This window comes from Vanellus vanellus (assembly GCF_965231255.1).
Source record: "Vanellus vanellus genome assembly, contig: HAP1_SCAFFOLD_45, whole genome shotgun sequence".
NCBI lineage: Eukaryota > Metazoa > Chordata > Aves > Charadriiformes > Charadriidae > Vanellus > Vanellus vanellus.
This window is the reverse complement of record NW_028128545.1, coordinates 845,520-859,211: the sequence shown is the minus strand read 5'-3', so window position 1 is coordinate 859,211 and position 13,692 is coordinate 845,520. Positions and strand designations below refer to the sequence as shown.

Genomic DNA, 13,692 nt, shown 5'->3' with positions numbered 1-13,692 from the left:
TAATGAGTTTGCTTTGCTACAAGGGATGATCTTATCTGAAATACTTTAGATGGATACGTACAAAAAGAGAGATATAAACACAGTTATAGAGTTGGCTAAAGAAGATAATTAGACGACTGAAAGACAGGCAAATTTTTAACTCCCTCAAGCTCAAAGCTGCAGCTGGATAGGTGACAGGAATCTGAATGAAGAAAGAGTAAGGGAAGGAGAAAAGTGGAGTGCAATAGAAAAGGCCTTTGTCAAGACAGTCTGCATCTGAAAAGCTGACTTTAGAAATGGTCATTGTACCAAGACAGGTGATACAGGTCTGAAAGATGAGAGAAATAAAAACCACCATGTAACAGACAGTAGTGGCATTGAAGTTACAGGGGAAGATCGATACTTCTGTGGAATATAATTTTTGAAAGGTCTTTGGATAGGTAGAGGTCTCTTGTGAGAGAGGACAAGAATGTGTTGGACCCAACTTTGATCGAGGTCAAACGTGCAACTCAGGGAACCACTCCGCTCTCATGGGACCCCACCTGGAGTACTGCGTCCATCTCTGGAGCCATAAACAAAAGAAGGAGAAGGATGTGTTGGAGAGGGTCCAGACGAGGCCACAAAGATGATCAGAGGGCTGGAGCACCTCTGCTATGAGGAGAGGCTGAGAGAGTTGGGGTTGTTCAGCCTGGAGAAGAGAAAGCTCCAGTGAGACCTATAAGGCCCCTTCCAGTAGGCCCCTTCCAGTACCTAAACGGGGCCTACAGGAAAGGTGGGGAGGGACTCTTGATCATGGAGTGTAGTGATAGGAAGAGGGGTAACCCTTTTAAACTGGAAGTGGGTAGATTTAGATTAGATATTAAGAAGAAATTCTTTCCTGTGAGGGTAGTGAGGCACTGGACAGGTTGCCCAGAGAAGCTGTGAAGGCCCCATCCCTGGAGGTGTTCAAGGCAAGGACAGATGGGGCTTGGAGCAACCTGGGCGGGTGGGAGGTGTCCCTGCCCAGGGAAGGGGGTTGGAACTAGATCTTTAAAGTCCCTTCAAACTCTAACCGTGATTAATTACCATGGGAGCTGAGACAAGGAGCTCACCTGCAGGTGCTGATTTTATGCACGCCAGAAACCAAGCAAGAGGAACCCCAACTTCTATGGGTTTCTTGTCAGCACGGAAGGGAGATCAGTCCCCTTTACAGCCCAAAGATTTGATCTCAAGGACAAAAGCCTCAACTGAGTCTGTTGAATCCCTTCCCTCAGCAGGGGTAAAGGAGATCCCTGCCTGTCCCTGTCTGACTGTCCCATCTAATGACAGGAGAAGAAAAAGGCATTATAGGACCTAAATCTGACTCTGGTAAGAGAAACAACACTGCTGGAAAGAGTAGTTTCTCCCCAGCTGAAGGAGGGAACACCAGAGATGACTTCATCCAGTGTTCCAGCAGGTTTCTCTGGAGCCCCAGGGACACCTCCAGGGAGCCCAGAGGGGACAGAGGCAGTGCCACCGTGGGCTGGTCCTCTGCTGCTGAGCTGGGCCAGGCTGCTGGGATGGAGGGAGCTCCTGGCAAGCGGGCAGCGCTGCAGAGAGACAGCTCTACCCAGGAGCAGGGCTGGGGGCACTGCCTGCAGGCAGCGAGAGGAGACCTGTGAGGCAGAGAGAGGTTAAAGGCAGTTGGGAGTGGGGGGTGCTGAGAGCTCAATGGGGGAGAAATCTTCATCGCCCTCTGCATGGTAAGTCTCTGGGTGACGGGCAATGCATCTCCAGTTCCTGGAGGGATCTCCTCAAGTTGGTCCATCTGACAGCTGCTGGCTCTGTCAGGAGGACTCTCTCAGTTTCTGTGCTGTAGAGGAGGAGGATGTGCTCCAGAGCAGGGCTTCCCTGCTGCCTGGTGAGAGGGACAGCGCCTGAGAGCTGCCTTCTGCTGGGGATGGCTGTGGAGGTGTGTGTAGGCGTGTGCAGGCAGGGGTGGGCAGGGCTGTCCTTGCCAGCAGGGTCCCTGCACCCAGGGGGCTGTGTGCCGGGGCAGGGACTCTGCCGCCTGACAGGGTCAGCTCTCTGACCGCCTGGGGACCTCCCCACCATGGTGTGAGAAATATCTTTGGGTAGAAGGAGTGATCGCTGGCGAAGCAGGGCAGGGCAGGTTCCTCTTCTTTTACGAGGGTACTGCGGGGGTCAGGGCTGCTCACAGCTCCAGATCACCCCAGGGTCATTTGCAGAGGGTCCTTCTCAAGAAGGACATTAAGGCACCATTCAGCTGAAAAGGAAGGAGTCTGTGCTTGGAAATGCCCCCTCTTGGCTGGCTGGGTGGACAGTGGGAGATGGGAATGGATTTCTCCACTCCAGAGCTGGCACCCATTTCTCATTAGCACTTGTCTGAGCCTCTCCTTATCCCCCGCAGACCCAGAGATGCCCCTGGGTAGTGCCCTGCTGCCAGGAGGGGTCTGCAGGGCAGAGCTGGACAGAGTGTGGGATGGGGTCTATGAGAAATGACAGCGAGGAGGCATGGGGACAGAGAAAAGACTCCCAGCAGGGTCAGCTCCAGACAGCCCAGACATGGACAGGGAGAGAGCGAGCTGCTGCCAGAAATGCCCAGGCAGGGGGAATCCCGGCACCTCCCACCATCCTCTGCAGGGCAGACGCCTTCCCTGGAGCCACCCCCTGCTCTCCTCTCCCACCCATCCCAGCCTCTGCCCTGATGGCCATGGGGAACCTGCCCAGCGGCCTCACCCTTGCAGAGGGAAATGACCAAGTCCCCGACCACCTGTCCCTTTCTGCCGCCCTCAGCAGCAGCACTGGGGCATTTCTCCAGTTTTCCCCTCCTCTGTCTGCTCCCCTTCTTGTCAGCACTTGCCTTGCTGGGATGAGGGCTGGGGCTAAGCTGCAGTTAACAGACCAACCCTCTGGCTCCTGCCATGACGATATGTCCATGGGAGTAAATTCTCCTCATAATTTGTGGGCTCAGGGCAAAACAAATGACCCAATTCTCCCTTCGAGACACCCCACCCATAGGACATTCAACTCCTTCTTGGAGGGGCTCATGCTAGGCTGCAGCTGCTCTCCAGATGGGTACAGCATTCTCTGGCATCTCTATGTTGTCCAGCAGCCCCACGGAGGAGACCTCTCAGTGCTCAGGTCATGGCAATGCTGCCGGGCGTCTTGGCGCAGGCAGCTGCAGGGAGTCCTCTGTGTCCCTGGCTGGGAGGGGAGGGCTGAGATCCTCCTCAGGTACGATGAGACGGGCTGAGGGCTTTGGAGAGGGGCACATGGAAACTGCATTCCTCTGGTCCCAGCAGTGGCCAGTTCCTTCTCAGGGGAACAGCTGAGTCCATCATTATCCAGCTCCAAGAGGTGCCAGCACAGGGCAGATGAGAGCAGGGCTGCTGGACAGACCGACTGCCCTCACCCCACACGGAGGGACAGCCCCTCGGCCTCTCAGGACCCACAAGGCTTCACACGGAGTGCGGCAGAAAGTCCAACAATTTCTGCCATAAAACACTCCTCGGGAGCATTGGGGAAACAAGAACAGTACAAACAAACCAAAATCCCCACAGCTCTGCTCTGCAGTCAGGTGAACTGGGAGCAACAATGCTGAAAAGCTCTTTGATGTTATGAGTGGATTTAATATGAGATAACACCATGTTCTTATTTCCTATTTCTGTAGGGTATAACTAACCCCTCCAGAGCTCACAGCAGAGTTCTCTGCTCCCTGGGGCACCCTCAGCCACCACAAAGCAGAGCTCAAAAGAGGGATGTGACAAAGGTCGTCTTTAATAGGGAAAGGCAGTCTCCGATGCTTCACAGAGACACGGAGCAGGTTTTTTTCTTATAAAAGTCTTCACTATCTTTGAACTGCCTTTTCTTTCTTGGACAGTGCCCAATGCTCAGAGGAAGCAAATGTCCAACAGCAGCTCCATCACCCACTTCGTCCTCCTGGCATTCACAGACACACGGGAGCTGCAGCTCTTGACCTTCTGGCTCTTCCTGGGCATCTACCTGGCTGCCCTCCTGGGAAACGGCCTCATCATCACCGCCATCGCCTGCGACCACCGCCTCCACACCCCCATGTACTTCTTCCTCCTCAACCTCTCTGTTCTTGACCTGGGCTCCATCTCCACCACTCTCCCCAAAGCCATGGCCAATTCCCTCTGGGACACCAGGGCTATTTCCTACCAGGGGTGTGTTGCACAGGTCTTTGTCTTTTTCTTTTTCATTTCAGCAGAGTTTTACCTTCTCACAGTCATGTCCTATGACCGCTATGTTGCCATCTGCCAACCCCTGCACTACGGGACCCTCCTGGGCAGCAGAGCTTGTGTCCGCATGGCAGCAGCTGTCTGGGGCAGTGTTTTTCTCTATTCTCTCCTGCACACGGCCAATACATTTTCACTGCCCCTCTGCCAGGGCAATGCCCTGGACCAGTTCTTCTGTGAAATCCCCCACATCCTCAAGCTCTCCTGCTCTCATTCAGATTGCATCAGGGAAGCTGGCCTCCTTCTAGTTTGTGCCTTACTAGGATTCGGGTGTTTTGCTTTCATTCTCTTTTCCTATGTGCAGATCTTCAGGGCCGTGCTGAGGATCCCTTCACAGCAGGGGCGGCACAAAGCCTTTTCCATGTGCCTCCCTCACCTTGCCGTGGTCTCCTTCTTTCTCAGCACTGGAATGGTTGCCTACCTGACGCCCCAAACCATCTCCTCTCCATCCCTGAACCTGTTGGTTTCCATTTTGTACTCTGTGGTGCCTCCATCAGTAAATCCCCTCATTTACAGCATGAGGAACCAGGAGCTCAAGGATGTCCTATGGAAACTGGCTCAATGGACATTGTTTCACCAACCCTAACCTCTCTCCCCTTCTCTGCACTTTTTTCCGAGTTTATCTTTGGCTGGGTGCCCATTTTTTTTCCCTTCTGATAATCTTTCTTATAGATCATATTCTAGGCTTATAATACTTCTCCTCAGGCTTGATCATGTTGTGTCTGACACATGCACATTACTGAATTAGACGAGCAATGTCCAATAGCAGGTCTTCAATAGAAGGGCATCTCCTGGGTGCAGTGCCTGAAGCCTGGACTCTTCCTCCAGAGTTACTGCCAAAAAAATATTGCACAAATGTCTCTTTTAAAGTGTCTGCTCTCTTTGCTTTCTTCCTGTGTTTGGGGTTAAGCACACGGTACCCTTGGGTTCTATTGTAACAACAGTTCTGTTTTTACAGGCTCTCTGCTTGGTGTCCGATGGCAGAAGGTGCTGCATGAGCTCCCAATTACCTCTGGCTGCGTCCTGTATGACAGGACTGATGGCATGTAGAGGTCTCTCTGGAAATGAATTTGGAGGGGTCAGGAGAGGATGGGCAGTGGCAACTTGTCCTGAGCTGGGAGTGAATGGAGACTCAGAAGGTGATTCACCCTCGAAGGTGAAGTCCCTCAAAAGTTAAGCACTCAGTCGGGGTACCCAGAAACAAGTTCCATGGGAGTCAGTGGACACCCAGCAGGAAGAGGGAAGGGACACTGGTGAGATCATAGAATCATAGAATGGTTTTGGTGTGAAGGGACATTTAAGATCATCTAGGTGCAGCCCTCTGCCATGGGCAGGGACACCTCCCAGTAGACCGGGTTTCTCAAAGCCTCATCCAGCCTGGTCTTGAACACTTCCAAGGATGGGGCATCCACAACTTTCCTGTGCCTCACCACCCTCAGAGTGAAAAATTTCTTCCTAATGTCTACATTAAGTCTCCCCTCTTCTAGTTTGAAGCCAATACGCCTCATCCTGTCCCCACATGCCCTTGCAAAAATTCCCTCTCCAGCTTTCTTGTAGGCCCCCTTCAGAGACTGGAAAGTTGCTATAATATGGGATACGAGATACAGGAGCTGCCTGCGGAAGCCCAGGGTGCTCGTGCTCTTCTGCCGAGTTTGGCCGGTGGAGGCAGAAAAGAGGGAATATGCTGTCGGGATTGAGCATCATCTACAATACGAACGTAGACCCAGCTCTCCCAGGGTCTCCTTGTCCATAATGTGCTCCAGGCCACAACCATCCTTCCGGCCTCTGCAGGACTCGCTCCAGTCTGCGAGGGTCTGTCTTGTGCTGGGGAGCCCCATACTGGGCACAGCAGAGCTGATGCCGTTCTGTGGAGGGTTATCTTTGACCAGCAGCCAGCCAGCCAACCAGCTGCTCAATTGCTCCCCCTCCTCAAAATGATACCAGGGGAAGAAGATGATGCTCTCCTCGATGTAATGTCTTCTACAAATCTTATGAATAAGCACTCTTGACTCCTCTGAGTTTTTAAAAACACATTAACCAGTGCAGGTTGTGGTATAGACCCCTGCAGGACCCTACAAGTTAAATCTTGACTCCTCTGAGTCATTGAAAACACATTAACCAGTGCAGGTTTTGGTATAGACCCGTGCAGGACGCTACACGTTATATCCCTCCGTATTCTGTATGTATTTCCAAGCAGAACCTTGATCAACAAAGATGTTGAACAGCACTGGTCCCAGTACCAGCCCCTGAGGAACACCGCTCGTAACTGGTCTCCACTTGGACATGGAGCTCTTGACCACAACTCTTTGAGTGTGACTTTGAGGAGTCGTGGCAGTCTGGTGAGGTTCCTGCTGACTGGAAAGGGGGACACATAACCCCTGTTTTCAAAAAAGGAAAAAAAAGGAAGACCCAGAGGTGAGGTGTATGGTCACAGACAGCAATGGCCGGTGTGTGGGACTGGTCTGGGACAATTTTCCTGGGGCAGGTTCTCCGGGGTGCCCAAGAAACATGGAACAGACCAGGCCTCTCTCTTTTGCACTCTTTCTGCCTTGCTTCCTTCACCATCTGCCAGCAGATCAAGGACTGGCTCCAAGCCTGGTGCTACCAGCAGGGCTTCGGGTTCTTCCACCATGGCCTGATTCACACAACACCAGGCGTGCTGGTAGCAGGTGGGAAAAGCCTGTCTCTCAGGGGAAAAACTGTTCTAGGACTTGAGTCATCAGGGCTCATTGAGAGAGCTTTAAACTAGGTAGAATGGGGATGGGCACGTAACTGGGCTCGCTAGAGAGGCGCCTGGGGGTAGGAGCTCAGCACTTGTGGGGCAGAGTGCTAGTATTTTTGAGGATCGGAAGGCCCACCACCCCTCAAGTGCAAAAACGACACACTTAATGGCCTTTCCGAAATGCTTATACACTAATGCACGCAGCATGGCAAACAAAGAAGAATTAGAGATCTGGGTGTGGTCACAGGGCCATGATCTCATTGTAATTACTGAGACATGGTGGGATAGCTCACCTGACGGGAACACTGTCATGGAGGGCTATGTTCTCTGTAGGAAAGATAGGCCAGCGAGGCGAGGTGGTGGGGTTGCTCTTTATGTGAGAGAGCAACTGGAATGCATCGAGCTGTCCCTGAGGTGGACGAGGAGCGAGTTGAGAGCTTGTGGGTAAGGATTAAGGGGCAGGGTAACAGGAGAGACACTGTTGCGGGTGTTTATTACAGGCCACCTGATCAGGATGGGGAAGATGATGAGGCCTTCTACAGACAGGTGAGAATCACCTCACAATCACAGGCTCAAGAGAACCAGCTGATATTTAAGCATCATTTCCTCCAAACTCAGTGTTAGTGCCTCCCTAAGAGGGAGAAATCAGGAAATGAAGCAGGAGACCTGCAATGCTGATCAGGGAGCTTCTGAAAAAGCGCGGGTGGAAGAAGGGAGTTTACAGTAGGTAGAAGAAGGGACTGACCCCTTGGGAAGAGTAAAAGAATGCTGTCAGGGTATGCAGGGGTGAAACAAGGAAAGCCAAGGCAACCTCTGAATTGAGCCTGGTGAGGGATGTCAACGTCAACAGGAAGGGTTTCCTAAAGTATATAGGAGGCAAAAGGAAAACTAGGGAAATTGTGGGCCCATCGTTGAGTGACAGAAGTGGTGACAGATGATGGAGAAAAGGTGGAGTTGCTGAATGCCTTCTTTGCTTCTCTCTTCACTGCTTGGGCCAGTCCTCGGGAGTCCCCGACTTTGCGTGTAACAGAGAAAGTCTGGATGAAGCAAGACTTCACCTTGGTTGAAGAAGTTAGAGAACAATTCAATACACTGGATACCCACAAGTCCATGGGGCCCGATGGAATGCACCTGTGAGTGCTGAGGGAGCTGGGGGAAGTCACTGCTGGGCTGCTCTCCATCATCTTTGATAGGTCCTGGAGAACAGGTGAGGTGCCTGAGGACTGGAGGAGGATGACCTGGGAAACTAGAGGCCAGTCAGCCTCACCTCCATCCCTGGAAAGATGATGGAATAGCTTGTTCGGGGTGTCATCTTCAAGCATCTGGAGGAAAGGAAGGTTATCAGAAGTAGTCAGCATGGATTCACCAAAGGGAATTCATGTTTGACTAATCTGATAGCCTTCTATGATGGCGTGGGTGGATGGGGGGGGCAGTGGATGTTGTCTACCATGACTTCAGCAAGGCTATCGACACTGTCTCCCCCATCATCCTCACAGGCAAGCTTAGGAAGCGTGGGTTAGATGAATGGACAGTGAGGTGAATTGAACAGTGGCTGGCAGATAGAGCTCAGAGGGTTGTGGTTAGTGGTGCAGAGTCTGGTTGGAGGTCAGTAACAAGTGGTGTCCCTCAGGGGTCAGTACTGGGTCCAGTCCTGTTCGGTATATTCATCAATGACCTGGATGAAGGGACAGAGTGTACGATCAGCAAGTTTGCTGATGACACAGAGCTGGGAGGGGTGGCTGACACGCCAGAAGGCTGTGACCTGGACAGGCTGGAGAGTTGGGCAGAGGGGAACCTCATGAAGTTCAACAAGGGCAAGTGTGAGGTACTGTACGTGGGGAGTAATAACCCCATGCACCAGTACAGGTTACGGGTTCCACTACTTGATAGATGCTCTGCTGAGAGCAGAGTCCTGGTGGACTACAAGTTGACCATGATCCAACAACGTGCCTTTGTGGCAAAGAAGGCCAATGGTATCCTGGGGTATAATGTAATATAATATAATGGGGTGCATTCAAGAAAGACAGGGATCTACGGGAGAGAGTCCTGCAGAGGGCTACAAAGATGATCAGGGGACTGGAGCACCTCTCTTGTGAGGAAAGGCTGAGAGAGCTGGGTCTGTTTAGCCTGTAGAAGAGAAGGCTGAGAGGGGGTCTCCTCAATTCCTCAATGCTTATCAATATCTAAAGTGTGGGTGTCAAGAGGATAGGGAAAGACTCCTTTTTGGTAATGCCCAGTGACAGGACAAAAGGCGACGGGCATAGACTGGAACATGGGAAAGTCCATCTCAACGTGAGGAAAAACTTATTTACTTTGATGGTGCCAGAGCACTAGAAGAGGCTCTGGAGTCTCCTTCTCCAGCAAAACTCAAAATCCACCTGGATGTGTTCAAGTCCAACCTGCTCTAGGTGACCCTGCTTTGGCAGGGTGTTGGACTAGATGATCTCCAAAGGTTCCATCCATTCCCTTCCATTCTATGATTCTGGGATCCTTTGATCTTCTATCATTTCAGCTGGCCAAAAGGATTCCCCACCAGTGTCCAGGACAATGCCCCCAGATGCTGCCCTGTCTCTCACAATTGCTCCGTTAGAGCTTGCAGTTCCTGGCACATGTCCTGAACCACCTCTGGCACCTCAAATGTCACCCGGTGCTTGCATCGGACAAGCTCCTTCCTGGCCTCTGTCTCCGTTACTCACAGAGCAGCTCAGATAAGGAGCTCACACCGGTTTTGGGCAGCTGAGCTGAGGTAAGACGAATCCACCTCCTGTGGGTCTGTGGGGTGCCCTGGAGAAGCTGAATGTCCCTCCGGCCTCAGGAATACTGCTGAGAGCTGAGGTGCCTCCATTGACTTGGCTCCATCCCTGCCCTGCACCGGTGGGAATGTCACTGCCTCCGTGCTCTGCCTGGCAATGGGACAGCAATGGGGTTTTTCCAGAGGGGAACATGGACACCTCCTGTAGATCCGCACACCCTGGCAGAGCAATTCCCACTGCAGGAATCACTCTGTCCAGGGGTCAGAGAGGGACGGTTGGTGATGACTTCCTTCTGCTTCAAACTCTGCTCCCCAGGAGAGACCCCGCTGCCTTTGAGGAGCTGTCAGCCCTGGAGGCGCAGGGACACCTTGAGGGATTGGGGCACGGCGGGGAGGAGGCTTCATTGACTTAAAGATAAGAATGTGCTGACATTTCAGCTGGCCAAAGGGATGACCGACCAGCCTCCAAAATGATGACCCCAGACACTGCCATTTCCCTCTGAATTGCTCCATCAGTTACCTGCAAGTCCCTTGGAGCACCTCTGGCACAAGAAATGTCACCTGTGCTTTGCATGGCTACAGGAGGAACATGAAATCCCTGCCTTTCACTACCTGAGTGTGCTGTCTCCTAGTGGGACAAGAAGAGGGGATTTGTGGACCTAACTCTGTCTCTGACAGGGGAAATGACACTGCTGGAAAGAAGTTTCCCTGCCCAGCAGAGAGAGAAAACATAAGTGCTTACTTCAGCTTGTTTCCCAGCAGGTTGCCCTGGAGCCCCAGGGACATCTCTGACAGAGCCCAGAGGGGACAGAGACAGTGCCACCGTGGGCTGGTCCTCTGCTGCTGAGCTGGGCCGGGCTGCTGGGCCGGAGGGAGCTTCTGGCAAGCGGGCAGCTCTGCAGAGAGACAGCTCTGCCCAGGAGCAGCTCCTCTGCACAGCACAGCAGGGCTGAGGGCACTGCCTGCAGGCAGCGAGGGCAGAAGAGAGAAGGGAGAAAGAGATAAGGACAGTCTGGGGTGTCTTTCGTATAGCTGAGAGCTCCCTGGGAGAGACATCTTCACAGCCTTTCCCATGGTAAGTCTCTGGCTGTGGGGCAATGCAGATGAGTTCCTGGCAGTGTCTGCTACACCTGACACATGCCATGGCTGATAGAAGCTGTCAGGATGGCTCTCCTGGCTTTTCTGGTGCCAAGCAGCAGGATGATTCAGAGCAGGGATGCCCTGCTGCACCGTCAGATGGACAATGAATGTCAGCTGCCTTCTCCCAGGGATGGCTCTGAGGTGTGAAGATAGGTGTGCAGGCAGGGGTGGGCAGGGCTGTCCTTGCCAGTAGGGTCCCTGCACCCTGCGGGCTGTGTGCCGGGGCAGGGACTCTGCCGCCTGCCAGGGTCAGCTCTGCGCCTGCCCAGGGAGCTCCCACGGCGCTCTGGGGAGAAGCTCTGCATGGAAGGAGCAACTTCTTGCATAGCAGGGTTCTGCTTCTGAGAGGGAGAAGTGCGTGGGTCAGGGCTGCTCACAGCTCAAGGTCAGTGGCAGAGGACACGTTTCAAGAACATCAAGGCAGGGGTACCTGAAAGGGAAGGATTTTGTGCTTTCAGTCTTCTGCTTTTCTTTTTCTGTGTGAGGAGTGAGACATGGAGATTCATCTCCCCATTCTTGAGAAGGCACTGAGTCTCCAAATTTGAGAGGTGAATAATTCTGGGATTAAGAAAAATCAATGCCCTACAGCTTACAGACAGCACCCAGCATCACCTTTCCAGCCTTATCAGGGTCGGTCAGATGTTCCTGTCAAAGCCTGCACCCACAGGGATGCTCCTGGGCAGTGTTCTGCTGCCAGGAGGTGTCTGCATGGCAGAGCTGAGCACACAGAATCTATGATGGGTTCTGTGTGCACTGCCGGGGAGGAGACGTGCTGCCAGAGAAAGAGCTCCCAGCAGGGACAGCTCCAGGCAGCAGAGCCCTGGACAGGGAGTGAGGGAGCAGCTCCCATGTGCCCTGGGAGGGTGATTCGGGCACCTTCCTGCCATCTCCTGTAATGAGGGTGCCTTCTACTGAAACCACCCCCGTTCACCTCTCTCGCCCAGCAGAGCTGCTGACATCAAGGCTGTGGGGTTTCTGGCTGAGGTGCCTCCTCAGCAGCCACACACCAAGGAGGAGAAACTCCTCCTAAGCACTGTGTATAGGTCCCTTTCCTCCCTCAGCAGGAGCGTTTCTCCATCTTCCCCTCCTCTTCATGCTGCTTTTGTTCTTACCCTCGTACTCTACGGGGACAAGGGGGTTCAGGTGAAAGTTTATCTGGCATTCTCCTGATTGAAAATGATGACCAGCTTGTCTTCATGACACATGGATTAGCGATTAGCGATGAGGCCAACGGTGACTTTCGGAAGCTGCCACACATTCCCAGATGCCCACTGCTATTGAGCAGGGGTGACTGCTTGGTAGCCCATGGGCAGAAGCCTCCTCCTTGTGTCTTGTTTGTCCAGCACAAAGCAGAGATCGGAACTTGGGGAAGTCAAAAGTTCCTGAAAGGAAAGAGGAAGGTCATGTGTGTTTGGGAAGGACAGAGGAGAATGGGACACAGGGAATGTGACTAGTTTTGCTCAGAGCAGTTCTAACTTGTGAGTGTGGTTTACCTCCTTTGGCAGAACCTCATGTACAAAGAAATCAGATGTCCAACAGCAGCTCCATCACCCACTTCCTCCTCCTGGCATTCGCAGACACAGGGGAACTGCAGCTCTTGACCTTCTGGCTCTTCCTGGGCATCTACCTGGCTGCCCTCCTGGGAAACGGCCTCATCATCACCACCATCGCCTGCGACCACCGCCTCCACACACCCATGTACTTCTTCCTCCTCAACCTCTCTGTCCTGGACCTGGGCTCCATCTCCACCACTCTCCCCAAAGCCATGGCCAATTCCCTCTGGAACACCAGGGTCATTTCCTATGCCGGATGTGCTGCTCAAATCTTTCTGTTTGTCTTCTTCATTTCAGCAGAGGTTTTTCTTCTCACCGTCATGGCCTATGACCGCTACGTTGCCATCTGCCAACCCCTGCACTACGGGACCCTCCTGGGAGGCAGAGCTTGTGTACGCATGGCAGCAGCTGTCTGGGGCAGTGTTTTTCTCTATTCTCTCCTGCACACGGCCAATACATTTTCACTGCCCCTCTGCCAGGGCAATGCCCTGGACCAGTTCTTCTGTGAAATCCCCCACATCCTGAAGCTCTCTTGCACAGATGCTTACCTCAGGGAAGTTGGGCTTCTTGTGGTTAGTTCCTGTTTTGTATCTGGGTGTTTTGTTTTCATTGTGCTGTCATATGTGCAGATATTGAGGGCTGTGCTGAGGATCCCCTCAGAGCAGGGACAGCACAAAGCCTTTTCCACGTGCCTCCCTCACCTGGCTGTGGTCTCCCTCTTTCTCAGCACTGCCGTATTTGCCTACCTGAAGCCCCGCTCCATCTCCTCCCCATCCCTGGACCTGTTGGTGTCATTTCTGTACTCGGTGGTGCCTCCATCAGTGAACCCCCTCATCTACAGCATGAGGAACCAGGAGCTCAAGGATGCCCTAAGGAAACTTATGACTGTTTTTTTTTCAGAAGCAGCAATTAAATTTTCAGTCTTCTTCTACAGATCACACATGATGTAACTCGTTACAGGTCCAGACTCTCTTGACTAGGTTTTTTCCTTTCTTTCTTTGTTTTTTATCTTTCCTGGGTTGTGTTAATGCTGTGAACAAAAAGAAGAGTCACCCTGTATCCTGTTTCTGTGTCAGCATCTGCCTGTCTTATGTGAGCCGGAGACTTTTTATAAAGAAAGACCTGCTCTCTCAGTGTGTTTAAACAAAATAAAGACCCTGACCCATCACGCTGATCTGATATCCTTTCTCCGAGATCTTCTCTGGAGCTGCAGGGGCAGCATCTGTGTGCTGAGGTGGAAGGGGAAGGAGCCACCTAAGCTGGGTCTGCCTCGCAGCCTGACCATCATGGCCCTGGGCACCACAGCCC

The 13,692-nt window shown here is 52.7% G+C and overlaps 2 protein-coding genes across 2 annotated transcripts; both read left to right on the top strand.

Moving 5' to 3' along the window:
* Positions 1–3,864: 3,864 nt before the first annotated feature.
* On the top strand, positions 3,865–4,803 carry LOC309684216 (olfactory receptor 14A16-like; the record flags this gene model as incomplete). The annotated part of the gene is made up of 1 exon (XM_082500156.1): positions 3,865–4,803. One exon carries the CDS (start codon positions 3,865–3,867, stop codon positions 4,801–4,803), a length of 939 nt encoding a protein of 312 aa, XP_082356282.1.
* Positions 4,804–12,359: 7,556 nt separating this feature from the next.
* LOC309684215 (olfactory receptor 14C36-like) lies at positions 12,360–13,334 on the top strand (the record flags this gene model as incomplete). The annotated part of the gene is made up of 1 exon (XM_082500155.1): positions 12,360–13,334. One exon carries the CDS (start codon positions 12,360–12,362, stop codon positions 13,332–13,334), a length of 975 nt encoding a protein of 324 aa, XP_082356281.1.
* Positions 13,335–13,692: the final 358 nt, after the last annotated feature.